The following is a 25543-nucleotide window of genomic DNA, read 5'->3' as shown; positions in this document are numbered from 1 at the left end:
TCATAATACAGCAGGATTTTGTATAAATTCTTCCTAATCTTTAGATCAACCATTTGGGGGATAAGATAGTTTAAAATAAACTGTTAATGGTGATCGCTACGTAAAGTCAAATGTGGAGGGCCTCAAGACTCTGACAACTCCTCCTCTTGCCAGCTGCTGGAGCCTACAGACCTGGGGGGCTTGGGGAGGGGGTGGAAGGATGTGTATCTACATGATGGAGGGGAGACCATTTGGGGCTGTAATTATTGCATGTGTTGTGGAAGAATAAAAGGTCAGAAAAAGGGGGGATGGGGAAGTGGAACACTTGGAAAAGAGGATGAAGGAGTTAGAATAGAATAGAATAGAATAGAATAGAATAGAATAGAATAGAATAGAATAGAATAGAATAGAATAGAATAGAATAGAATAGAATAGAATAGAATTAACCAGGTTGGAAGAGACTTTTGAGATCATCAAGTCCAACCTACCATCCAACACCATCTAATCAACTAAACCATGGCACCAAGCAGCCCATGCAGTCTCCTCTTAAACACCTCCAGTGATGTTGACTCCACCACCTCCCTGGGCAGCACATTCTAATGGCCAATCTCTCTTTCTGTGAAGAACTTTCTAAGATCAAGCCTAACCTTCCCCCTGGCACAGCTTGAGACTGTGTCCTGTTGTTCTGGTGCTGGTTGCCTGGGAGAAGAGACCAACCCCTTCCTGGCTACAACCTCCCTTCAGGTAGTTGTAGAAAGCAATAAGGTCACCCCTGAGCCTCCTCTTCTACAGGCTAAGCAACCCCAGCTCCCTTATCCTTTCCTCACAGGGCTGTGCTCCAGACCCCTCCCCAGCTTTGTTGCCCTTCTCTGGGCACCTTCCAGCAACTTAACATCTTTCCTAAACTGAGGGGCCCAGAACTGGACACAGGACTCAAGGTGTGGCCTAACAAGTGTGTACAGGAGCAGAACGACCTCCCTGCTCCTGCTGGCCACACTGTTCCTGATCCAGGCCAGGATGCAATTGGCCTTCTTGGCCACCTGGGCACACTGCAGGCTCATGTTCAGCCTCCTATCAACCAGTACCCCCAGGTCCCAGAAGCAGCGCACTAAATGGAGAACATCCCAGCGCTGGTAACTGACAAAGGTTTGTTAAGGTTTTGCTGTAAGGAGAAGTTTGTTGGTTGATTTGTATTTTTTTTTCTTTAATACACTTAAGGGGAAAGTGATTAGTCCTTCAAAAGCACTGAAAATTAAAAGAGGCCACTTATAATACATATATAAAAAAACCCCCACCAAACCAGACATAGAAATACTGCCACATCAAAAAAAAAAAAGAAACTAAAATAAGCAAACCACAAACCTCCAAACCAGATCTTTGAATGCCTTTGAATGCAGTGTTTTAAGCATTCCATTTTTTATTCCTAGCTTTTCAATGACTTGTTCAAGAATAATGCAAACCGGTCCGAGAACACCGAAAGGCGACAAAACCAGAACTACTTCATGGAAGTGATGACTGTAGAAGGTGTCTATGACTACTTAATGTATGTTGGTAAGAAGTGATTTATCTTAATTATTCTTACAGTTTTCTCTTAACTGTCCCCCAGGGATCAGTACTGGGCCCCATCCTCTTTAACATCTTCATTGACGATCTGGATGAGGGGGTTGAGTCAGTCATCAGCAAGTTTGCAGATGACACCAAGTTAGGAGCAGATGTTGGTCAGTTAGAGGGTTGAAGGGCTCTGCAGAGGGACCTCGACCGACTGGACAGATGGGCAGAGTCCAATGGGATGGCATTTAACAAGTCCAAGTGCTGGTGCTGCACTTTGGCCACGGCAACCCCATGCAGAGCTACAGGCTGGGGTCAGAGTGGCTGGAGAGCTGCCAAACAGAGAGGGACCTGGGGGTGCTGATTGACAGCTGCCTAAACATGAGCCAGCAGTGTGCCCAGGTGGCCAAGAAGGCCAATGGCATCCTGGCCTGCATTAGGAATAGTATGGCCAGCGGGAGCAGGGAGGTCATTGTGCCCCTGTACTCTGCATTGGATAGGCCACACCTTGAGTCCTGTGTCCAGTTCTGGGCCCCTCAGTTTAGGAAGGACATCGAGACACTTGAATGTGTCCAGAGAAGGGCAACAAGGCTGGGGAGAGGCCTTGAGCACAGCCCTATGAGGAGAGGCTGAGGGAGCTGGGGTTGTTTAGCCTTGAGAAGAGGAGGCTCAGAGGAGACCTTATTGCTCTCTACAACTACCTGAAGGGAGGTTGTAGCCAGGCAGAGGTTGGTCTCTTCTCCCAGGCAGCCAGCACCAGAACAAGAGGACACAGTCTCAGGCTGCACCAGGGGAGGTTTAGGCTGGAGGTTAGGAGGAAGTTTTACACAGAGAGAGTGATTGCCCATTGGAATGGACTGCCCAAGGAGGTGGTGGAGTCACCATCACTGGAGGTGTTCAGGAGGAGACTTGATGGGGTGCTTGGTGCCATTGTTTAGTTGATTAGGTTGGATGATAGGTTGGACGCGATGATCTTGAAGGTCTCTTCCAACCTGGTCTGGTCTGGTCTGGTCTGATCTATCCTATCCTATCCTGTCCTGTCCTATCCTATCCCTCTCTTGTGTTGTTATATCTCTCCCTTTCTGCATCTCAGAGTATGAGCTTACAGGAGTAGGTCCTTAGTTGTTCTCAGATGGGCCTAAATTCTTCCTTCTGAGAACTACATTATGAAATGTAGTGGATGGAAACTTTCAGTATTCAGTATCACTAAGGTTGGAAGAGACCTCAAAGATCATCGAGTCCAACCTGTCACCACAGACCTCATGACTAGAGTAGGGAGGACACTAGTGCCCACTGCAGGCTTGAACTCATGACCTTCGCATTAATGGTTTTATGTGCTACCAACTGAGCCACCACGAGGATGTAGTGGATGGGAGGCTGATCATGAACCAGCAATGTGCTCTTGTGGCCAAGAAGGCTGTTGCCATTCTGGGGCGTGTTAGAAGGGCTGTGGTTAGTAGGTCAGAGAGGTTCTCCTCTCCATCTACTCTTCCCTGGTGAGACTGTATCTGGAATATTGTGTCCAGTTCTGGGCCCCTCAGTTCAAGAAGGACCTCAGGGAACTGCTTCAGAGAGTCCAGCACATAGTCACAAAGGTGATTAAAGGAGTGGAACGTCTTCTGCATGAGGAAAGACTGAGGGAGCTGAGGGCTCTTTAGCTTAGAGAAGAGGAGACTGAGAGCTGACCTCATTCATGTTTGTGAAGATGTAAAGGGTGAGTGCCAAGAGGATGGAGCCAGGCTCTGCTGGGTGATGCCCAATGACAGTGAAAGGGGCAGTGGGTGGAAGTTGAGGCATAGGAAGTTCCATGGAAACAGGAGGCAAAATGTTTTCCCTGTGAGGGTGACAGAACACTGGAACAGGCTGCCCAGGGCCTGGAGATATTCAAGACCCTCCTGGATGCATTCCTGTGTGGCCTGCCCTAGGTGGTCCTGCTCTGGCAGGGGGGTTGGACTGGCTGATCTTTCGAGGTCCCTTCCAGCCCTAACATTCTGTGAAAACAGTTAAGAGAAGGTTTTGATAAGCAGTCTGCAGAACAGTGGAGAATCTTTTCCCACTTCTTTGCTCTTTTGCAATCTTTCCTTTTGAACAAGTGACTCCTTTATCCTATGGAGAACCTCACGAACCTGTGTCGCTGCATCTTTGCAGGTAGGGTGGTGTTCCGCATTCCTGACTGGCTGCATCACCTTCTGATGGGAGGAAGGATTCTCTTCAAGAACACGTTGGAACTGTACACAGATTATTATTTGCATTGTAAATTAGAACAGCTCTTTGAGGAGCATCGTTTGGTTTCTCTGATAACGCTCCTGAGAGGTCAGTAAAAGCTACAGTTTTGATGTAAAAATACTGCTTCAGTTTGGGATTGGAAATCTCTTCTGTTAAGTTTCTGGATACCAAACTTTGCAATGCAGGACTGCAGCTAATGGGGTTTTAATATCCAAGAGGACCTGTTGGGTAGTGATAGGACTAGGGGGAAATGGACCCAAGCTAGAGGAGGGGAGGACTGCATCAAGAGAATTGTGGCCAGCAGGTCAAGGGAGGTGATTCTCCCCCTCTACTCAGCTCTGGTGAGACCCCACCTGGAGTACTGCTTCCAGTTCTGGAGCCCCTATTACAAGAGGGATCTGGAGGTGCTGGAAGGTGTCCAGAGAAGGGCCACGAGGATGATCAGAGGGCTGGAGCACCTCTCCTATGAGGACAGACTGAAGGAGTTGGGGCTGTTCAGTCTGGAAAAGAGAAAGCTCCAAGGTGACCTAATTGTGGCCTTCCAGTATCTGAAGGGGGCCTACAAGAAGGCTGGGGAGGGATTTGTCAGGATATCAGGTAGTGATAGGACTAGGGGGAATGGAATGAAGCTGGAGGTGGGAAGATTCAGGCTGGAGGTGAGGAGGAAGTTCTTCCCCATGAGAGTGGTAAAGCCCTGGAATGGGTTGTCCAGGGAGGTGGTTGGGGCCCCATCCCTGGAGGTGTTTAAGACCAGGCTGGACAAGGCTCTGGCCAGCCTGATCTAGTGTGGGGTGTCCCTGCCCATGGCAGGGGGGTTGGAACTAGATGACCCTTGTAGTCCCTTCCATCCCTGACTGATACTATGATACTAAGTTCTTCCCCATAAGGGTGGTGAGACACTGGAACAGGTTGCCCAAGGAGGTGGTGGAAGCTCCATCCCTGGATATTTTTAAGGCCAGGCTGGATGTGGCTCTGGGCAACCTGCTGTAGTGTGAGGTGTCCAGGGGGTTGGAACTGGATGATCCTTGAGGTCCCTTCCAATCCTGATAATTCTGTGATTCTGCAAAGAAGGTTCTAGAAGCTTGTTGCAGAAAGGTGCTGGGTCAGCCATGTCTGTCAGTGACAGTTACAGACACAAGCATTGTAAATAATAATTTGCTAAGGCATGCAAAGAAGAAAATCAGAATGAAGAGGGGTTTGGTGCACCAGAGTGTGAATATTTCATGCTGTGTTTAATTTAGTTTTTCCTTGTGTGCTGCATCACTATCATTTACTGTTAATTGGGTTTTGTTCCCTTTGTTGGGGTGGGATTTTGTGAGGCCTTGAGTATTCTTGACCTTCAAGTGAGAGAAAAGGGAGATTAAAAGAAGATGTGGCCTCCCAACTGTGAAGAAGTATGATCTGACTACCTTCTGATCTAAACAACACCTCTGGCCAAAGTTCTGGTATCAAGGTAGTGCCATCTGTATCAAGCCAAAACAAAGTCTTGTGACAGGGAAAGGAAAGGAATAATCTTTCAGAGCCTAAAACCAAAACCCAGTGCCTAATGTTTCTGATAAACAGCAATTCTTGGGGTTCTTGTTCCGTCTGGCAGCTCCAGTGCTTGAGCACAAGTGCTTTATCACAAGGTGTAAATGCTGCTTATAGTTTTGAAAGTGTAAGGGGAAATTATAAGGAAGGAGATCATAACTAACCTGAAGTAGAAATTATCCAAACCTTGAAGAAAGCTCTTTAAGAGTTTAGATAAGAATGGAGTCAAATTGTCCCTCACACAGGTGGGATACTCTGGGTTCAAGCAGGCTGTTGTAATCAAAAGACAGAATCACAGAATCAGCCAGGTTAGAAGACACCTCCAAGGTCCTCAAGCCCAACTGATCACCCCCACCCTATCTAATCAACTAGACCAAGGCACTAAGTTACCTGACAAAGCTGGAGTTCCCTTTCAGAAAAGAAGCTCCAAGGTATACTCCAAGGGATGCATAGAATCATAGAATTGTTAGGGTTGGAAGGGCCTGGCCTTAAAAACCTCCACCACCTCCCTGGGCAACCTGTGCCAGTGTCTCACCACCCTCATGGGGAAGAACTTCTTCCTAACATCCAATCTGAATCTACCCACTTCTGGTTTTGTTCTATTAAGCATAGCATGCATAGCTGTCTAAGGCTGTTTTCTCCTGCTGTGTCTTCCCCACAGATGCTGTGTTCTGCGAGAACACCGAGCCGCGATCGCTCCAGGACAAACAGAGGCGAGCAAAGCAGACCTTTGAAGAAATGATGAGATACATTCCAGGTTCTGTGTTCCTTGACACTCTCACTCCAGGATTGTTCAAACACATGCATAACCCAAATACAGCCACATCAGTTTTCCAAATCAAATAATACATGCTCTGCTGAAGCTTGAGTTGAACAAGAGGACATAGGCTCAAGATGCAGCAGGGAAGGTTTAGGCTGGATGTTAAGAAGAAAAAGTGAATGGCCATTGGAATGGGCTGCCCAGGGATGTGGTGCAGTCACCATCACTAGAAGTGTTTAAAAAGAGACTGGATGAGGCACTTGGTGCCATGGTGTCTGTGTCAAGTTCTGGGCCCCTCAGTTTAGGAAAGATGTTGAGTTGCTGGAAGGTGCCCAGAGAAGGGCAACAAAGCTGGGGAGGGGTTTGGAGCACAACCCTGTGAGGAGAGGCTGAGGGAGCTGGGGTTGCTTAGCCTGGTGAAGAGGAGATTCAGGGGAGACCTTGCTCTCCACAGCTCCCTGAAGGAGGGAGGTTGTGGCTAGGTGGGGGTTGGTCTCCTCCCAGGCGACCACCACCAGAACAAGAGGGCACAGTCTCAAGCTGCAGCAGGGGAGGTTTAGGCTGGAAGTGAGGAGAAAGTTCTTCCCAGAAAGGGTGATTGGCCATTGGAATGGGCTGCCCAGGGAGGTGGTGGAGTCACCATCACTGGAGGTGTTTAGGAAGAGACTGGATGGGGTGCTTGGTGCCATGGTTTAGTTGATTAGATGGTGTTGGGTGATAGGATGGACCTGTGTTCTATGACTAAGAACACTGCTACTAGGTGTAGAAACTCAGGAGTTCAGCTTTGTATTGCTGAAGTGTTGCTGACTTCAGCAGCTGAAGTTGGAGAGATTAATGAAGACATGATGGAAATGAAGAGCTTTACCAGTGTACTTAAATACCATAATTTCTTAGCCTTTAGAACGTTCCTGTGGTTTGTGTTTTATCCAGATGAAAAGTGGATTAAAGGAGGCACACTGTGGAGGCAGAAGATAAATCTGAGCTCCCCTTATGTTGCATAAACTAAGGAGGAGGGGCCCATTTGCTAGGCTATTCAGAAAGCAATTAAAACATTTCAGGTTGCGGTTTATTAAACAATGCATTAGGATGATTCATTTGTACTATAAAAGGTGTAAGAATTACTTCACTGTGCAGCCCTGAAGGAAAGCGAGGATAAAAGGAGGAACCAAAGGAGTGTTTGTTTTTTCATTTACCACTTTAGGTGGATAAAATTCAAACTATATTTAATTGAAACTCTTTTTAATTGCTGGAGTTCTGTAACCCCATCCTTGCAGTGCTTCCTGCTAACTTGTGTGTTTGCTTTTGGTCTCTGGTCTAGATTTAATAGGCAAGTGCATCGGGGAAGAGGCTAAATACGAAGGCATCAGGCTTCTGTTTGATGGGATGCAGCAACCAGTGCTCAACAAACAGGTAACTCAAAGCATGTGAGAAGCTTGGCCTTTTGGCACAGAATTTCCTGTCTGTATGGCTGTAGCAGAGGAGTGAGTCTGAATTCAGAGTTAAAAATAGAAAGCAGTAGTATTGCCTTGGAGCATTCTTGATTTTTCTTTATTTCTTTTTAGTTAACTTATGTTCTGCTGGACATTGGGATCCAAGAACTCTTTCCAGAGCTGAGTAAGGTACGTGCTCACTCTCTCCAGGAGCTGCAGAATGCTTCGAGCTGCTAGTGGGTCTGCTAAACTGGGGAAAAGGAATCTGTGTTACACTAATGTGTTGAAATGGTCTGTGGTGGTTTGAGCCTGAACTGGGATTTAAGAGCTCAGATGGGGGGAGGGGGGGAGGGGCAAGACTGAGAATCCCTCCCCTGCTCCCCCCTCCTCTTTCCCAATCGAGAGAGAAAGAAAGGGAAGGAGCAAATCTACCAAGAAATCATTTGGAGCCGGTTTGCAAGTAGAGAGGTAAACATGTTCTTTAAACAATACACACATATATATCCATATAACACAATAACAGGAAGGGTTCACAAGGGTAAGGAACAAGAATGGATGGGGAAAATATGTATACAAAACCAGTCCTTTGAAGTCCTTTGAAAAGGCGTGGATGTAGCAGGGAGGAGGATCAGGCCTGACCACGTGGCAGAGAAGCAGGAAGGCAGCAGCAGTCCTCTTGTCCAGGCAAGGCAGGAGCAAAAGGGAGCAAATGGCTGCAGTGACTTCCTTTTTATAGGCTTGCTGGACAGGGAGGGGGAGTGGAACAAACTAACTCAGTTTCCCAGGGGGAAAACCCCCTCCAGGGAGGGCAAAGCTCTCACAAGCCTCTCAATTTAAGAAGGACATTGAGACACTTGAATGTGTCCAGAGAAGGGCAACAAGGCTGGGGAGAGGCTGAGGGAGCTGGGGTTGCTTAGCCTGGAGAAGAGGAGGCTCAGGGGAGACCTTATTGCTCTCTACAACTACCTGAAGGGAGGTTGTAGCCACATTTGGGGTTGGTCTCTTCTCCCAGGCAACCAGCACCAGAACAAGAGGACACAGACTCAGGCTGTGCCAAGGGAGGTTTAGGCTGGATGTTAGGAAGAAGTTATTCATAGAAAGAGTGATTGGCCATAGGAATGTGCTGCCAAGGGAGGTGGTGGAGTCACCATCACTGGAAGTGTTTAGGAAGAGACTGGATGGGGTGCTTGGTGCCATGGTTTAGTTGATTAGATGGTGTTGGGTGATAGGTTGGACTTGATGATCTCAATCTTTTCCAACCCAGTTCATTCCATTCCATTCCATTCCATTCCATTCCATTCCATTCCATTCCATTCCATTCCATTCCATTCCATTCCATTCCATTCCACTAAACCCCTGAAAGCAGCATTCCTTTCTCTTAACATTGCTTTGGAGGGGATGTTTTCAACTGCCCTTCACCAGTGCAGCTCAGTTCAGTCATTTCTGTGTAAATATGCATTTTCAAACTTACTAACTTGTTTTGTTTCTCCTTACTCCTTAACAGGGTCCAAAGGAAGCCAGCTCTGTCTCAGGTTGGATGTGAACACAGGGATCTTTCAGGCCACCCAGTAGCAAACATCTGCTGTGCACTATTGTGATGGATATGTGACATTTTGACCTTGCAGTGTATATTTCCTTGTAAATAGCATAAAAATCTAAGTTCTAAAAAAAAATAATGATAATAATTTAAAAAAAATCTCTTTATGCAATAAAGACATTAAAATGGAATACCAGTTGCAAGTAAATAACAGAGCTGTACTTTCCATGGTAAAGTTTAGCTGCTGTCAGATTGATACCAAATTTCAGGAGGTGTCCTAGGTTTGAGCCACGAGCTGCCCAGGGCAAAAGGACAACAAAAGATCACAGAGTCATAGAACCATAGAATCAATAAGGTTGGAAGAGACCTCAGAGATTATCAAGTCCAACCTGTCACCCAACACCTCATGACTACTAAACCATGGCTTCAAGTGCCACATCTAATCCCCTCATGAACACCTCCAGGGATGGGGACTCTACCAGCTCCCTGGGCAGCACATTCCAATGCCTAACAACTCTCTCTGTGAAGAACTTTCTCCTCACCTCCAGCCTAAACTTCCCCTGGTGCAGCTTGAGACTGTGTCCTCTTGTTCTGTTGGTGGTTGCTTGGGAGAAGAGACCAACCCCCACCTGGCTACAACCTCCCTTCTGGTAGTTGTAGACAGCAATAAGGTCTCCCGTGAGCCTCCTTTTCTTCAGGCTTAACAACCCCAGCTCCCTCAGCCTCTCCCCAGCCTTGTTGCCCTTCTCTGGACACATTCAAGTGTCTCAATGTCCTTCTTAAATTGAGAGGCCCAGAACTGGACACAGGACTCAAGGTGTGGCCTAACCAGTGCTGAGTACAGGGGATATTCTATCCCTTCCCAGAGACTAAAAGAAAAAGGCTCCACACTGGACTGGAAGTTTCAATGGAAGTTCTATTTACAAATATATACCAAAGGCCTTCAGGCAAAAGGAATACATTCACAAATTAGGCTCAGTTCTTCACCTGGGCCTACCAGCCCAAAACCTTCCAGAGCATTCCAGAAACCTCCTCCCCACTCAGCCTCAGCAGGTCCAAGAGCAGCCAAACTACCCACCCACCCTGAGACCCAGATCTACCACAGGCTTCAACAGGCCGTGTGGTGTAGCTTGAAATCCCCTGCCAGCCAAGGCCAGGAGAAAGCCTCTCCCCCGCAAAAGATAACAACACACACGTCCCAAGGTGGAGTGAAGAGAGAGCTTTGTCTGTACACTCCCTTAAACAGAGAGGTACAGGAAAACTGAACAGAATAACAGATTATGAGATCCTGGGACAAGCTGCCTCTCCCCCGGCACTCTTTAGCCTCTGGAGGAGTTTTCTTTGTGGTTATATCAATTAACTCCTGATTTCCCTTAACCTGCAACAAGGATGACATACAATAAGACAGCTGGGAGATCAGCCAATGTATCCTTTGATGAAAGAGAAAATTGCTGTTGTCTTCCTGTTCAACATCTTTATCGATGATCTGGATGAGGGCATTGAGTGCATCATCAGTGAATTTGCAGATGACACCAAGCTGGGGGCAGGAGTTGATCTGTTAGAGGGCAGGAGAGCTCTGCAGAGGGACCTTGCCAGGCTGGACAGATGGGCAGAATCCAAGGGCATGAGATTGAACACATCCAAGTGCCAGGTTCCACAACAACCCCATGCAGAGCTACAGGCTGGGGGTCAGAGTGGCTGGAGGCAGAAAGGGACCGGGGGGTACTGGTTGATAGTAGGCTGAACATGAGCCAGCAGTGTGCCCAGGTGGCCAAGAAGGCCAATGGCATCCCGGCCTGCATCAGGAACAGTATGGCCAGCAGTAGCAGGGAGGTCTGGTCTGCCCTGTACTCGCCCTCCTGACACCCAGCCCTCAGATATCCATAAACACTTATTAAATCCCCACTCAGTCTTTTCTCCAGACTAAACAGTCCCCGGGTTCTCAGCCTCTCCCCATAGGGCAGTGCTCCAGTCCCTCAATTATCCTCATAGCCCTCCCCAGGACTCCCTTGAGTTTAATTCAGCAATAAACAGCATGGAAACACCCTGATGTCAAAACTCCAAATGTGAATCATCTCAGGGAAAAATAATCATCATTTGCACTCATTTATAAGCAAACACTTCTGGATAGTGCCTCAGAAATGTACACTTAGCATTTCATCTGATCTGCAATTTCATGCTCATTAACCTCTTTTTGCAGCTACCTACCTTCCCAACACAGCTTTCCAGAACAAGAGGCAGGCTTTAGAGCTATGAAGCCAGGTTATGCTGTAAAAAGCCCCACTGGCTGGGCAACTTCCAAAGGTTGCTGCAGGAGCCACTGTGTGTATCCAACCTTCCCTGTATCAGCAGTTCTCATACAGCAATGATAGGTGCCCTGGGCTTTGGTCTTTTGGGAAAAGGGGGTAAAAACTGAGCATATTGAGCCAACCTCATGAGGTTCAACAAGACCAAGGGCAAAGTCCTGCATCTGGGTCGGGGCAATCCCAGGCACTAATGTAGGCTGGGCAGTGACTGGCTTGAGAGCAGCCCTGAAGAAAAGGATTTGGGGGTGCTGGTGGATGGGAAGCTTAATGTGAGCCACCAGTGTGCACTTGCAGCCCAGAAAGCCGATCACATCCTGGGCTGCATCAAGAGCAGCATAGCCATCAGCTTGAGGGAGGTGATTCCCCCCCTCTACTCCTCTCTGGTGAACACCCCCCCCCCCCCACCTGGAGTACTGTGTCCAGTTCTGGAGCCCCTATTACAAGAAGGATCTGGAGGTGCTGGAATGTGTCCAGAGAAGGGCCATGAGGATGATCAGAGGGCTGGAGCACCTCTCCTATGAGGGCAGACTGAGGGCTCTTCAGTCTGGAGAAGAGAAGGCTCTGAGGACACCTCATTGTGGTCTTCCAGTATCTGAAGGGGGCCTACAAGAAAGCTGGGGAGGGACTTTTTAGGGTGTCAGGTGGCAATGGGACTGGGGGGAATGGAACAAAACTAGAAATGGGTAGATTCAGATTGGATGTTAGGAAGAAGTTCTTCCCCATGAGGGTGGTGAGACACTGGCACAGGTTGCCCAGGGATGTGGTCTCATCCCTAGAAGCTCTTAAGGCCAGGCTGGATGTGGCTGTGAGCAACCTGATCTAGTGTGAAGGGAGGTTGGAACTGAATGATCCTTAAGGTCCCTTCCAACCCTGACAATTCTATGATTCTATATAAAACAATCATCAGTTGTCTTCTCCCTCCAGCTACAGTCCCCAAACTGGCTGTATGATGCACACATGCTGGATTTGTTAGGAGTGATCAAAATCAAACCAAGCTTTCATTGCATCCTTTATTAATGGAAAACATAAGTGAGGTGTTGCAACTTCAGAAGTAAAATGGAAAACCTTTTTGTTGTTGTTGACTGCATGTAGATGGCTCTGATGCTTTTAATGACACCAAGTTTAATCCAGGTCCTTCAGGTTTTGATGTAGGTGTGGTAAATACAACTAGAAGGAAAGTGGAATTAGGGGATGGAAAGCTTTAACCCTGGGTGGGGATCAAAGAAAGCTGTATAAACCTAGACTAAATCCAGTTCCAGAAGCTTGCTCACATTCCTGGAACCAGATTTTTAATCCACCCTCTGAAGAAGCTGAGAGAATTTGCCGAGCTAAAAATGCCCTGTTTGGGGTCAATGATTTTTTTTTGTGATGGAGCACTGGAAATTTGCTTCTTGCAGCCTCAAACTGAATTGCAGGTAGCTGCTGATTTGCACTCACAAAGTCAGGAGTCCTGCCTGCTCATGCTGCACAGCTGAGCTTCAAGGTGGCTCTGCTAGATTAAAGCCAATTGCTTGTGCTCTTTACTGGTGACAAGCAGAAACCTAACCCCTTCATTTAAAGGTTCAAGAGAAAAGAACAGTTCTCTTTTCCCCTCATCATCCTCCTGCCTGCCTCCAAACAAAACCATTGTGAGTCAAAAACCACAAATCAAGTGTGCAAGATTGTTACAGTGAACAGCATAGAAATCAGGGCAAGACTTGCTTCAAGAAGACTTCCAGAAGAAAACTTTATTCGGCCTTCAACTGCTGGGTAAACTCTCTTCATTCTCTGAAGGTAACGGGAAACCACCTCGATGTCAGGTTCACCTAAAGAAAACAAGCAAACAAATGTGGAGCAGCCAGAGGATTAATTAACAGCCTGCCTGAAACTGCAATTCTTTAGCTCAAGTCTCAAAGCAAAGTGGTTTCTGCCGTTTGCCAGTGCTGGTTTGGTACACATCAAGACAGCGTAGGGGTGTGGGGAGTTCTTTCCTGTGCACAGATAAAACATCTGCGGTGGCTTCCAGCTAGAATTTTTGGTTGCAACTCATATTTTAACACCCCCCACCACCAAAAAAACCCCACCCAAAACCCAAGCCAAGTTAAAAAATCCTAAATTCTTTGCATTGTCTGGCTTTTTGGTTTGTTTTCCTTCTGTTACGACAGCAATTTCCAGTCAGAGTTAGGTAGATGGAGATAGTGCTGAGGGTAGAGTGCTGTAGATCACAGAATCACAGAAACATTCAAACAGGTTGGAAAAGACTCTCAGGATCGCCAAGTCCAACCCAGAACCTTACTCTACAAGAGTCACCCCTAAACCATAGCCCCAAGCACCACATCCAAACCACCTTTAAATACATCCAGGCTTGGGGACTCAGCCACCTCCCTGGGCAGCACATTCCAAGGCCTGACCACTCTTGCCATGAACATTTTTTTTTCTAGTGTCCAGTCTAGACCTACCCAGCTTGAGGCCATTCCCTCTTGCTCTATCACTAATTACCTGGAAGAAGAGGTCAGGCCCAGCCTCTCCACAACATCCTTTCAGGTAGTAGTAGAAAACAATGAGGTCTCCTCTCAGCCTCCTCTTTTCCAAACTAACCATCCCCAGCTCCTTCAGTTGCTCTTAATCAGATTTATTCCCCAGGCCCTTCCCCAGCTTTGTTGCCCTCCACTGCACTGGCTCCAGCACCTCCACATCTCTCCTGTATTGAGGTGCCCAAAACTAGACACAATACTCAAGCTGTGGCCTCACCAGAGCAGAGTACAAGGGGACAATCACCTCCCTACTCCTGCTGGACACAGCATTTCTAATCCAAGCCAGGATGCTGTTGGCTTTCTTGGCCACCTGGACACAGCGTGCTCACATTCAGCTGCTTGTCCATTGGAACCTGTAGGCCCCTTTCTGCCAGACAGCTTTCCAGCCACACTTCCCCAACAGAAAAAATTCACCTCAAAGCTCTCCAGACCTAACACTGTTTAAACACTTGTATTTTAACTGCCCAAGGGAAAACAGCTTATCACTGCTATGAAAATAAAACAATGCCCAGAGTCTTTAGTGATGTCTCCTGTGACAGCAAGTTTCATGGGGCCACCTTCAGTCTGAAAGCTCTAATCAGTGTTTCTTTGATATTAACCTAATAAGAGAGATTGGCCATTGGAATGGGCTGCTCAGGGAAGTGGTGGAGTCACCATCACTGGAGGTGTTTAGGAAGAGCCTGGATGAGGCACTTGGTGCCATGGTTTAGTTGATTAGATGGTGTTGGATGATAGGTTGGACTTGATGATCTCGAAGGTCTTTTCCAACCTGATTAATTCTGTAATAATTTTCATCTAGCAGAGGTTGCACTAATTACAAAATAGTGCTTCTCCAGAGTTTGAAGTTTAGTGTTTTCTCTACCCTGTGTTGCACGTGGTCTCTTGCAACACTGTCCTTTTTCCACTAGAACTGACAGACACATATTGAATCACAGAACTAACCAGGTTGGAAAAGACCTCAGAGATCATCAAGTCCAACCTATCACCCAACACCATCTAACCAACAAAACCATGACACCAAGTGCCTCATCCAGGCTCTTTTTAAACACTTCCAGTCATTGTGACTCCACCACCTCCCTGGGCAGCCCATTCCAATGGCCAATCTCTCTTTCTGTGAAGAGTTTCTTCCTATCATCCAGCCTAAACTGCAAAATGGATTTATAAACAGAGAACTGTTGGGGTTGGAGGAGACCTCAAGGATCATCCACTTCCAACCCCCCTGCCATGGGCAGGGACACCACACACTAGATCAGGTTGCCCAGAGACACCTCCAGCCTGGCCTTAAAAACTCCCTGGGATGGGGCTTCAAACAGCTGCCTGGACAAACTGTTCCATGATGAGCAATTTCTCCCTAATATCCAATCTGAATCTACCCATTTCCACTTTTTTTTTCCCATTTCCCCTAGTCCTGTCTTACCTGACACCCTAGAAGTCCCTCACCTTCCCCTTTTTCCCTTCAACTACCAGAGCACCTGGGCTTTGTTGGAGTGTCCTCCCACCCCAGGTGTGGCCATTTGGCCCTCCCCACCCACTCCCCTATTTAATCCCCTCCAGGAAAGGCAGAAGCCCTAAGCCGAGCCCATCTGGGCTGAGGGATCCTCCTCTCATCTCTGGTGAGTGCCCATGGTGCACACTGGGTGATGGTGGTGGTGACAACAAAGGCCGGGGGGCCTGGTGGCCCCCCGGTTAGGTAGGAAGAGACTTCATTGCTACTCCAATATCTTTCCTCCACCTCTTCACAGTATCGCTAAGGTGGGAGGAGACCTCAAAGATCATTGAGTCCAACCTGTCACCACAGACCTATCTGGGTCAGAAATTGCTTTATGAAGCTCTGCAGCTCCATGGTCCTTAGGTCTATGCCTAGAGATGCAAGTGAGATGAAGATGCAGCTCTGTTCTGGCAATCAGGTGTCAGACAGGAAATTTCTTCTGCTTTTCCTTGTGTTTCTGAATCTTTGAGGTAAGGATAATCTGTCTCTAGGTATGATTGGCCTATACAGGGACACATTGGTATTCTATACATCTTATGAAGATGCAAGGCACAATATCTTCTATACACTGCCAGATAGGGTGACATGCTTGCAAGACCCTTTCTACTAGAAGGCCAATGGCATCCTGGCCTGTGTCAGGAACAGTGTAGCCAGCAGGAGCAGGGAAGTCATTCTGCCCTGTACTCAGCACTGCTCAGGCCACACCTTGAGTCCTGTGTCCAGTTCTGGGCCCTTCAGTTTAGGAAAGATGTTGACTAGCTGGAAGGTGTCCAGAGAAGGGCAACGAGGCTGGGGAGGGGTTTGGAGCACAGCCCTGTGAGGAGAGGCTGAGGGAGCTGGGGTTGCTGAGCCTGGAGAAGAGGAGGCTCAGGGCAGACCTCCTTGCTGTCTACAACTACCTGAAGGGAGGTTGTAGTCAGGTGGGGGTTGGTCTCTTCTCCCAGGCAACCAGCACCAGAACAAGAGGACACAGTCTCAGACTGTGCCAGGGGAGGTTTAGGCTGGATGTTAGGAAGAAGTTATTCATAGAGAGAGTGAATTGCCATTGGAATGGGCTGCCCAGGGAGGTGGTGGAGTCACCCTCACTGGAGGTGTTTAGGAAGAGACTGGATGGGGTGCTTGGTGCCATGGTTTAGTTGATTAGATAGTGTTGGATGATGGGTTGGACTTGATGATCTTGGTCTCTTCCAACCTGGTTTATTCTATTCTCTTTCTATTCTACTGTGCAGGATGGACCGTGGAACTCCTCACTGCTCTAACAGTCCTCGGTGTTACCAGAATGTTACTTAATTTCTATTCCACTCCTCTGGGGTAATATAGTTACAGATTGGGATTTAGGATGCACAGAAACGGAGAGCAGAAGTGTCACCTTCCCCAGCCTCCCAAAACACAGCTTTTTAGAGTACTCATATGAGTGCAGCACCTGTTCTCAAGTATGGTACAACTCCAGTTGTAGTCCTACACACTGCACCCCACTGTTTCTCAAGGCAAGCACCAGATGACACTATCTTGAAGGTGTTTTCCAGCCTGGTTAATTCTATTCTATTTGGAAGAAGCAAGAGGCTGAAAGGGATTTTCCAGTCAGTTTCCTTGTATGTATCCCTCTTTTCTGTTTTGACCTGAGGAAGGTTGAGACAGACTTGCTCTTTCCTTCCCTGATGGAATTATGCAAATACCATCTTATACATGTTAGATATTATCTCCTAGAGTTACACAGTAAATCTTTCTGCAACTTAGCCACTCATTTTTCTACTGACATTGTCCTGCTTGCCTAAACCAAATATGCTAGACAGACTTACATGTTATTACTTTTCTTAGTTTATTCTTTTCTAATGTCCAGTCTAAACCTCCCTGGTCACAGCTTGAGGCCATTCCCTCTTGTTCTATCTCTAATTCTCTGTGAGAAGTGACCAGCACCAGCCTCTCCACACCATCCTTTCAGGTAGTTGTAGAGAGCAATGAGGTCTCCCCTCAGCCTTCTCTTTTCCAAACTAACCATCCCCAGCTCCTTCAGCTGTTCTTAATCAGATTTATTCTCCAGGCCCTTCCCCAGCTTTGTTGCCCTCCACTGCACTGGCTCCAGCACCTCCACATCTCGTAGTGAATTTCCCCTTCTTGTCTTGTAGAGAGCAATGAGGTCTGGCAGAGCTGTGGCTTTCAAATTGCACCTTCACAATTCTCTTTTAGGAAGGATTTCTACCCTGTGCACCACTGCATGCCTGCAAAGCATGGTGTGGATTTCCTGTGCTGGAAGACCCTCATAACTCACTGCTGCCTGCCAGCTGTGTCATGAGTCCCTTCTGATCCAAACTCTTAACAATCCTAAAGTGCAACTCCTCCACCTTAAAAATAATTCTAGTTTTGTCCCTCTGCTACAAGGGAGGTGGGGGGGAACTTCACCAGAACCTTTCAAGTTGTTCCCTTTCATTACTCTTAATGAATCCTATGTACATTTACTTCTGCGTAAGCAGATACTTCCTGAACAACTACAGCTGCCCCTAATTTACAAGCTGCAGGCTGAATCTCATTTCAAACATCAATCCTACCTGTGAGAAGCAATTTTCAATGGTAACACCCTGTAAAACCAAGAAAGCCTGCAAGGAAGAAGGTCCAGAAGGAGAAGGAAAAGCGATGCTTTGACCATCCAGGAGCAGAAAGTAGGAAATACATTTTCCAGAACTTGAATCACTAAGGTTGGAAGAGACCTCAAAGATCATCAAGTCCAACCTATCACCAGAGACCTCATGACTAGACCATGGCACCAAGTGCCACGTCCAATCCCCTCTTGAACACCTCCAGTGACAGTGACTCCACCACCTCCCTGGGCAGCACATTCCAACAGCTAACAAGATGCTTGACTGAAAAAGGCTCCTTCAAGCCCAGGCTAAAATTTGCCAGACTGGCCAAGATGTTTAGACACAATCTCAGGTCTGCTCTCTCTACAGTGTTGAATTGATAAGCCTCAGTATCTCTTTGGAGCTGCTGAGATTTAACTGGAAAAGAATAGAATTGGAGTCTGCAACCAAAACTAACAATGCAGAGCAGAGAGATTAAAAGCATAGTTAACCTATCCAGCAAAAGCAAATGGCTGAGACTTGTCCTCTCAATCAGAAAAGTCTCTTAACTTTGGAGAATCAGTTGTCTGTTACCCTCTTGGTGCCCTTGCTTACCTTTAGTGTATCCCAGATTTTTGTCTTTCAGCATGTGGTAGCCATCTCCTCCAAACAGCATATAGGAGGGAAGGGTCACGTTGTATATTTCATCCATCTGGAGCGGGACGTAGGCTGGGACCCGGCAGGCTGTGCAGAGCACTTCTAAACTAACCACTCTGCTTCCTGGGCTTCTGGAGAGATCATAGACCACGTGGATGCCTACAAAGTGCACATTTGAATGCCACTTCATGCAGTGTCTGCTGAAAAAGAACCCCTCCCCATCACCTGCAGTTGATTCTTTACAGCAGCTTCTGTGACTGAGAGGTTGCAGAATGACCCCAGATAATTCCTTACTTTCCTTGCCAGAAACATCCATGGGATTAGAGAATTCTGGAGCCCTCTGAGTTGCTTACCTGACCATCTGTTCTCATCACTGCTCTACAGAAGGAAGTTCTTAGTCATGGGGTTAGGATAGCGCAAGACAAAAATACTTTCCCTCCCTTCTGTAGTCATTGCCCTGGCTTGTTGGCTGAATTGAGTTGTTTTCAAGCCAGCCAGCCTAATTTAGCAGTTGTTATGGATAATAGGTACTCTTCTGAAAAAAACAAAGCCAGCCTAGGGCTGAAAGTTGTGGTTTCTCCTCTCTGTAGGAGAAGCAATGTTTCTGGTTGTGAGCCTTCCTCAGTCTAAGCCTGGGGAGAGTGAAGCACCCAGAACTATACTGCCAAGTATTTACTGATCGGGAAGCCTTGGGAGCTTGTCCAAAGTAGAGAAGCTCTTCCAGTCCTGGCACTCTTCCTGCTCTGGATCTTCTGTCCTGGACTCTTTCCAGAGCTATTAGTTATCTTCTTTTTCTATGTGAAGCAGCAAGCAGAGGTGTTGCTGCAGATGCACCATGGCACTTAGCAAGGTCGTAACTTACTGGTGAAGTTGAAAGATTGTTGTAAGGGTCCCAGATCAGGTAGGGAGAGTTGTGACCCCCATCTCCAGACTACATGGTGGGAGAGGCATGAAGGGAGGATTCTGTAAGCCCCTGCCCTTGAAGTTAACTTCTCTGCTACATGAACAATAAATCTGCATTGCAGCACAGAGAGACCAGGAATGAACCTGACTGTAGCCTCATATAAAGCTGGATAAATACATGGGCAGCTGCAGTTCAGGAAGTGTTGTTAACATTAACTGTTCATCCCTAAAACACTTGGAAATTCACTGAAGCAACCCCATAGCCCATCTGGACTAACTCTGCAACTGTCAGCAACCATTAGACAATGGCCCAAAAGCAGTTTTGGTACACTGGAATTTAGCAATAACTGGCAGAGAAAACCAGCCTGGGATCCCAGGTAGGCTGCCAGTGAAGAACTCGAAACCAGTTTGTTGAAGCATAATTGACTGTAGGTGTAACATATCTTCTACAATCAATTATTTCTTCTTCTTGCTAACTGAAGTGTTAATCTGCTGCCATGGAGGTAGCTGAACCAACTGGGAACCCTCTCTCTGCTGAAGGGAACAGTGATAGCTTCTGTGCTGCAGTGGTTCAATTAAACACACACAAGATAAACTGCCAGCTGCCAAGAGTGATGCAGGGGGCTAGCATGTGTGGCCAACTTGGCTTCCACTCTTATAGAGGCTTCCTGCTGTAATGCAAACAAGGCCTACAGAAGAGATGGAACATGAGAAGAAGAAGAAGAAAGAAAATCTACCTCCAACCTGCAGCAGCTCTCCGCTTCCTCTTCCATATCTGCGCACACTGTGCTCAAAAGCTTCCTTCAGAGTGGAGCCTTTCAGCCTCACCAGATCAAAACGACCTCCAAATGGCAAAACAGAGAGCAAATCTTCCACAGTGATGCTACCTGGGGGAACAAGACTTGATTTACAGAATCACAGAAACATTCAGGTTGGAAAAGACCCTCAGCATCACCAAGTCCAACCCAGAACCCTACTCTGCAAGGTTCACCCCTAACGCATAGCCCCAAGCACCACAGCCAAACCACCTTGAAACACATCCAGGCTTGGGGACTCAACCACCTCCCTGGCAGCACATTCCAAGGCCTGACCAGACTGTGAAATATACTTTCCTAATGTCCAGTCTAAACCTACCCAGTCACAGCTTGAGGTTGTTCCCTCTTGTTCTGTTACTATTTACCTGTGAGAAGAGACCAGCCCAGTCCTCTCCACAATGTGTTTCCAGGTACTTGTAGAGAGCAATGAGGTCTCTCCTGAGCCTCCTCTTTTCCAAACTAACCATCCCCAACTCCCTCAGTCACTCTTCATAAGATTTGTTCTCCAGGTCCTTCCCCAGCTTCCTTGCCCTCCTCTGCACTGGCTGCAGCACCTCCACCTCTCCCTTGCATTGAGGTGCCCCAGTTATATGGTAACTTGATTCTTCCTCCTTGATAGAGTTGTCAGCCTGGGATTTGACATACCGTTAGTGCTCTCTTCATCGATGGGTGACCGAATGCCACCTCCGTTCAGGATGCACATCGAGACGTGGTTCCATGACTGCCGGTCTGGACGCCCAACGTTCTCATAGAGCTACCAAAGGAGAGCGTTAGTTTAATCCTCACTTTGTCTGGGCAACCCCAGACAAAGTTATCTAAACAACCCCAGCTCCCTCAGCCTCTCCTCACAGGGCTTGTGATCCAGACCCCTTGCCAGCTTTGATGCCCTTCTCTTGAGCAACTCTACAATGTTCTTGAATTGAGGGTCCCAGAATTAGACACAGTACTCAAGGTGTGGCCTGACCAGTGTTGAGTACAGGGGCAGAATATCTTCCCTGCTCCTGCTGGCCACACTATTCCTGATGCAGGCCAGGATGCCACTGGCCTTCTTGGCCACCTGGGCACACTGCTGGCTCATGTTCAGCTGGCTGTCAACCAGTACCCCCAGGTCCCTTTCTGCCTGGCTGCTCTCTAGGCACTCTGACCCCAGCCTTTAGTGCTAGCCTTATTTCTTCCAGAGCTGCCTAGGGTTGTGCTGGAAAAGTGTTGGCAAGCAGCACAGAGCCCATGTGCTGGTCAGAGCCAGGGGGAGTTTCATCTGATGTTCTGGCACAGCACTGGGATGTGATTGCCACCTGTGGTGGCCGTGTCTCACCGCAGCATCACAGAGCAGATTTCCCATGTTACACTCCTGGAAACGGCAGGCTTGGCTTGTACCATTCAGGTAAACACTGGTTTTTCCAATCTCCTCAGAGTAATTCCCCAGGTTTTTTCTCCATTCTTCCACTTCTTCTTTAATGTGCTCATCTATAAAGCAGTATGAAAGTGTAAAAACAGCACTATGCAGTCTCATATTAATGATGCTTCAGTGAATACAAAGCTTGGGGGGGGAAAAAACCCTCCTGTTCTTCGTGGCAATGGAATGGAGTGGAATAGAATAGAATAGAATAGACCAGACCAGGTTGGAAAAGACCTTTGAGATCATCAAGTCCAACCTATCACCCAACACCATCTAATCAACTAAACCATGGCACCAAGTGCCTCATCCAGTCTCGAACACCTCCAGTGATGGTGACTCCACCACCTCCCTGGGCAGCACATTCCAATGGCCAACCTCTTTTTCTGTGAAGAACATCTTCCTAATATCCAGCTTAAACCTTCCCTGGTGCAGCTTGAGACTGTGTCCTCTTGTTACACTCTACCTAAAGGCTCTTTGAGCAACATGTCATTTACACTCACTTCAAACAAAGCCTGTGAAAGGAGCATGCAGGACAAATAAATCAAGTGAACAAGCCATGCCTGTGCCCCAGCAAGGTTGTCTTCTCTAGAACAAAAATACCTCTTTTGCCTGCTCCTGTCTGAACCTCTAGCTGTGATGGGGTTTCTAGTACCTACCTTGACAGGTGACAGAGTCTGTTGTGGCAGTTTGAAGCTGATGCCTAGGAAGTTTTCCACAAATCTTGAGTAGAAAGTGGCAAAATGTAAACAAATTACCACTGGATGTAAAAGGAAAGTAGTCTGAATAGTCCCATTGGTCTGATCACTGGCATAAAGTTAGTTGTAGAAACTAGTTTCTCTTTTCTTGGCTTCTTCACTCTAGCAGACACCAGCTGGTAGCTTTTGCTTGGCTGTTGCTGACTTTGGCTGCATTCTTGTTGTGGCTATGTACTAACAAGCCACTCTCTGATTTCCTCCTCTTTCTTTTTCCTTGTCTGGCAGGGGGAGAGGGGAAAAAGACCCTCAGGATCACCAAGTCCAACCAATAACCCTACTCTGCAAGGTTCACCCCTAAACCATATCCTCAAGCACCACTTCCAAATGACCTTTAAACACATTCATGGTCAGTGACTCAACCGTCAACCTGGGCAGCACATTCCAGTACCTGAAATCACCATGTCAGGGCTAGATACACTGGTCTCTGCTGAATGGCAAGGTAATATATCACCCAAGTCCTACAAAAGGCTTCTCGGGACACAGGCTCAAGCTGTGCCAGGGGAGGTTTAGGCTGGAGGTGAGGAGAAAGTTCTTCACAGAGAGAGTTGTTAGCCATTGGAATGTGCTGCCCAGGGAAGTGGTGGAGTCACCATCCCTGGAGGTGTTCAAGAGGGGATTGGACATGGCACTTGAAGCCATGGTTTAGTAGTCATGAGGTCTTAGGTGACAGGTTGGACTTGATCCTTGAGGTCTTTTCCAGCCTTATTGATTCTATGATTCAGTGACTTTAAACAGGCAAAAACATGCACTGAGTTTGTGCATATTAAAGAAACAAACCCACAACATTCAGAAAGAGAAATAGAGGCAAATGGATGCAGCAGTAGCACATCCTAAACCCTACACCAAAGAGAAGTGCAAGCCCTGGAAGAGAAGTGGTTTCCTCTGTGACACTGTGCCGTGCATTTCACATAGTAAGGCTTGAACTGTAGCAGAGCGCTGCAGGCAAATCCAGATGGCTGCTCCACATACCTTCAGGAACACTGCTGTCCAGCAGAATGGGGTTTCCAACTGCTTCAACTACATTTCCTTTCTTGTCAAATGTAACATTTAAGTAACCAAGATATTTTCCATAAGCATAAGCTTGTACAACTGGCACCTTCCTCCCGTCATCCGAGTCAACCAGGAATGGGTAGGGGCCAGCTGGCTGTTCAGCGGAGGGTGGGGTGCCTGCATGAAACAAGAATGCAAGGCAGGCCTTCAGCTCATGTGACCCTCAAGGAATTATTGGAATGACATTGCAAAGGTTTCTCAGCCTTAAGAACCCAAACAGGGTGTTCAGCAGAGGCAGCAATGGGTGTATTGGACAGCAAGTATACATGCCTACAAGAAGGACAGAGAGAGACTGTTTATGAAGTGATAGGATGAGCAGCAATAGCTTCAAACTAGAGAAGAGCAGATTTAGATTGGATGAGCCAGCAGTGTGCCCAGGTGGCCAAGAAGGCCAATGGCATCCTGGCCTGGATCAGGAATAGAGCAGCTAGCAGGAGAAGGGACTCATTCTGCCCCTGTACTCAGCACTGCTTAGGCCACACCTTGAGTCCTGCGTCCAGTTCTGGGCCCCTCAGTTTAGGAAAGAGGTTGAGTAGCTGGAAGGTGTCCTGAGAAGGGCAACAAAGCTGGGGAGGGGTTTGGAGCACAGCCCTGTGAGGAAAGGCTGAGGGAGCTGGGGTTGCATAGCCTGGAGAAGAGGAGGCTCAGGGGAGACCTTATTGCTCTCTGCAACTACCTGAAGGGGGGTTGTAGGCAGGTGGGGGTCAGTCACTTCTACCAGGCAACCTGTGACAGAACAAGAGGACACAGTCTCAAGCTGTGCCAGGGGAGGTTTAGGCTGGATGTTAGGAAGAAGTTCTTCCCAGAAAGAGACTGGCCATATAGAATGGGCTGCCCAGGGAGGTGATGGAGTTACCATCCCTGGAAGTGTTTAAAAAGAGACTGGATGAGGCACTTGGTGCCATGGTTTAGTTGATTAGCTGGTGTTGGGTGATAAGTTGGACTTGATCTCAAATTTCTTTTCCAACCTGGTTTATTCTGTTAGGAACAAGTTCTTTACCATAGGGGTAGTGGAACACTGGAACAGGTTGCCCAGGGAGGTGATTTGGGCCTCATCCATGGAGATATTCAAAGTGAGGCTTGACAGGGCTCTGGGCAGCCTGATCTAATTGAGGATGTCCCTGCAGAGGGGGCTGGACTAAATAGAAAAAAATAGAATAGAATAAACCAGGTTGGAAGAGACCTTCAAGATCATTGTGTCTAACCTATCATCCAACACCACCTAATCAACTAAACCATGCAACCAAGCATCCTGTCAAGTCTCCTCCTGAACACCTCCAGTGATGGGGACTCTATTACCTCCCCAGGCAGCCCATTCCAATGGGCAATCACTCTCTCTGTGTAAAACTTCCTCCTAACCTCCAGCCTAAACCTCCCCTGGTGCAGCCTGAGACTGTGTCCTCTTGTTCTGGTGCTGGTTGCCTGGGAGAAGAGACCAACCTCTGCCTGTCTACAACCTCCCTTCAGGTAGTTGTAGAGAGCAATAAGGTCACCCCTGAGCCTCCTCTTCTCCAGGCTAAGCAACCCCAGCTCCCTCAGCCTCTCCTCCTAGGGCTTGTGTTCCAAACCCCTCACCAACTTTGTTGCTCTTCTCTGGACTCATTCCAGCAAGTCAACCTCCTTCCTAAACTGAGGGGCCCAGAACTGGACACAGTACTCGAGATGTGGCCTAACCAGTGCAGTGTGCGGGGGCAGAATGACCTCCCTGCTCCTGCTGGCCATACTGTTCCTGATGACCTTTGGAGGTCCCTTCCAACCCAGAGCATTTCATGATGCTGTGATCTGATTATTCACACAGAATCACAGAGCGTTAGGGGTTGGGAAGGGACCTCGGAATATCATCCAGCCCAATGTCATTTCACGAGTGACAGAGTTGTTTTCAGGACACGAGCTCTGATAACTGCCACAGTGTTTCTGTAAGTTGGGACAGCACACTCCTCCATGAGATCATGTCACATTAACAACAAAGGAACTTTTCATCCCAATTATTCCCATCTAAACCTCTCAGCAGCAAGCACATGCTAGCCTCTGGCTGAGGAGTTTGTTGTTAAGCCTTCACCCTGCATTATTCTGCATCAGATGAAAAAGGAG

General features: G+C 47.6%; 2 protein-coding genes across 3 annotated transcripts in view; one reads left to right on the top strand and one right to left on the bottom strand.

Annotated features, from left to right (window-relative positions):
* SNX14 (sorting nexin 14) overlaps window positions 1–9146 on the top strand; it is an 85155-nt gene extending 76009 nt beyond the window's left edge. For both annotated transcript variants that reach the window (XM_054162566.1, XM_054162564.1), the window contains 6 exons: window positions 1407–1530; window positions 3676–3840; window positions 5945–6040; window positions 7362–7453; window positions 7606–7662; window positions 8978–9146. In XM_054162566.1, the coding sequence (XP_054018541.1) occupies window positions 1407–1530; window positions 3676–3840; window positions 5945–6040; window positions 7362–7453; window positions 7606–7662; window positions 8978–9016 (573 nt within the window). In that variant the 3' untranslated portion in view covers window positions 9017–9146. The remainder of the gene's footprint in view (window positions 1–1406; window positions 1531–3675; window positions 3841–5944; window positions 6041–7361; window positions 7454–7605; window positions 7663–8977) is intronic.
* A 3817-nt stretch (window positions 9147–12963) lies between these two features.
* NT5E (5'-nucleotidase ecto) overlaps window positions 12964–25543 on the bottom strand; it is a 36053-nt gene continuing 23473 nt past the window's right edge. The window contains exons 4-9 of the mRNA XM_054162562.1: window positions 23372–23569; window positions 21564–21715; window positions 20894–21002; window positions 20171–20320; window positions 18489–18689; window positions 12964–13121 (exon numbers count right to left, since the gene is read on the bottom strand). Of these exons, the coding sequence (XP_054018537.1) occupies window positions 12964–13121; window positions 18489–18689; window positions 20171–20320; window positions 20894–21002; window positions 21564–21715; window positions 23372–23569 (968 nt within the window). The remainder of the gene's footprint in view (window positions 13122–18488; window positions 18690–20170; window positions 20321–20893; window positions 21003–21563; window positions 21716–23371; window positions 23570–25543) is intronic.

This window comes from Dryobates pubescens, chromosome 6 (assembly GCF_014839835.1).
Source record: "Dryobates pubescens isolate bDryPub1 chromosome 6, bDryPub1.pri, whole genome shotgun sequence".
Lineage (NCBI taxonomy): Eukaryota > Metazoa > Chordata > Aves > Piciformes > Picidae > Dryobates > Dryobates pubescens.
Note: the sequence above shows the minus strand (reverse complement) of the source record. Positions and strands in the feature narration are given on the sequence as shown.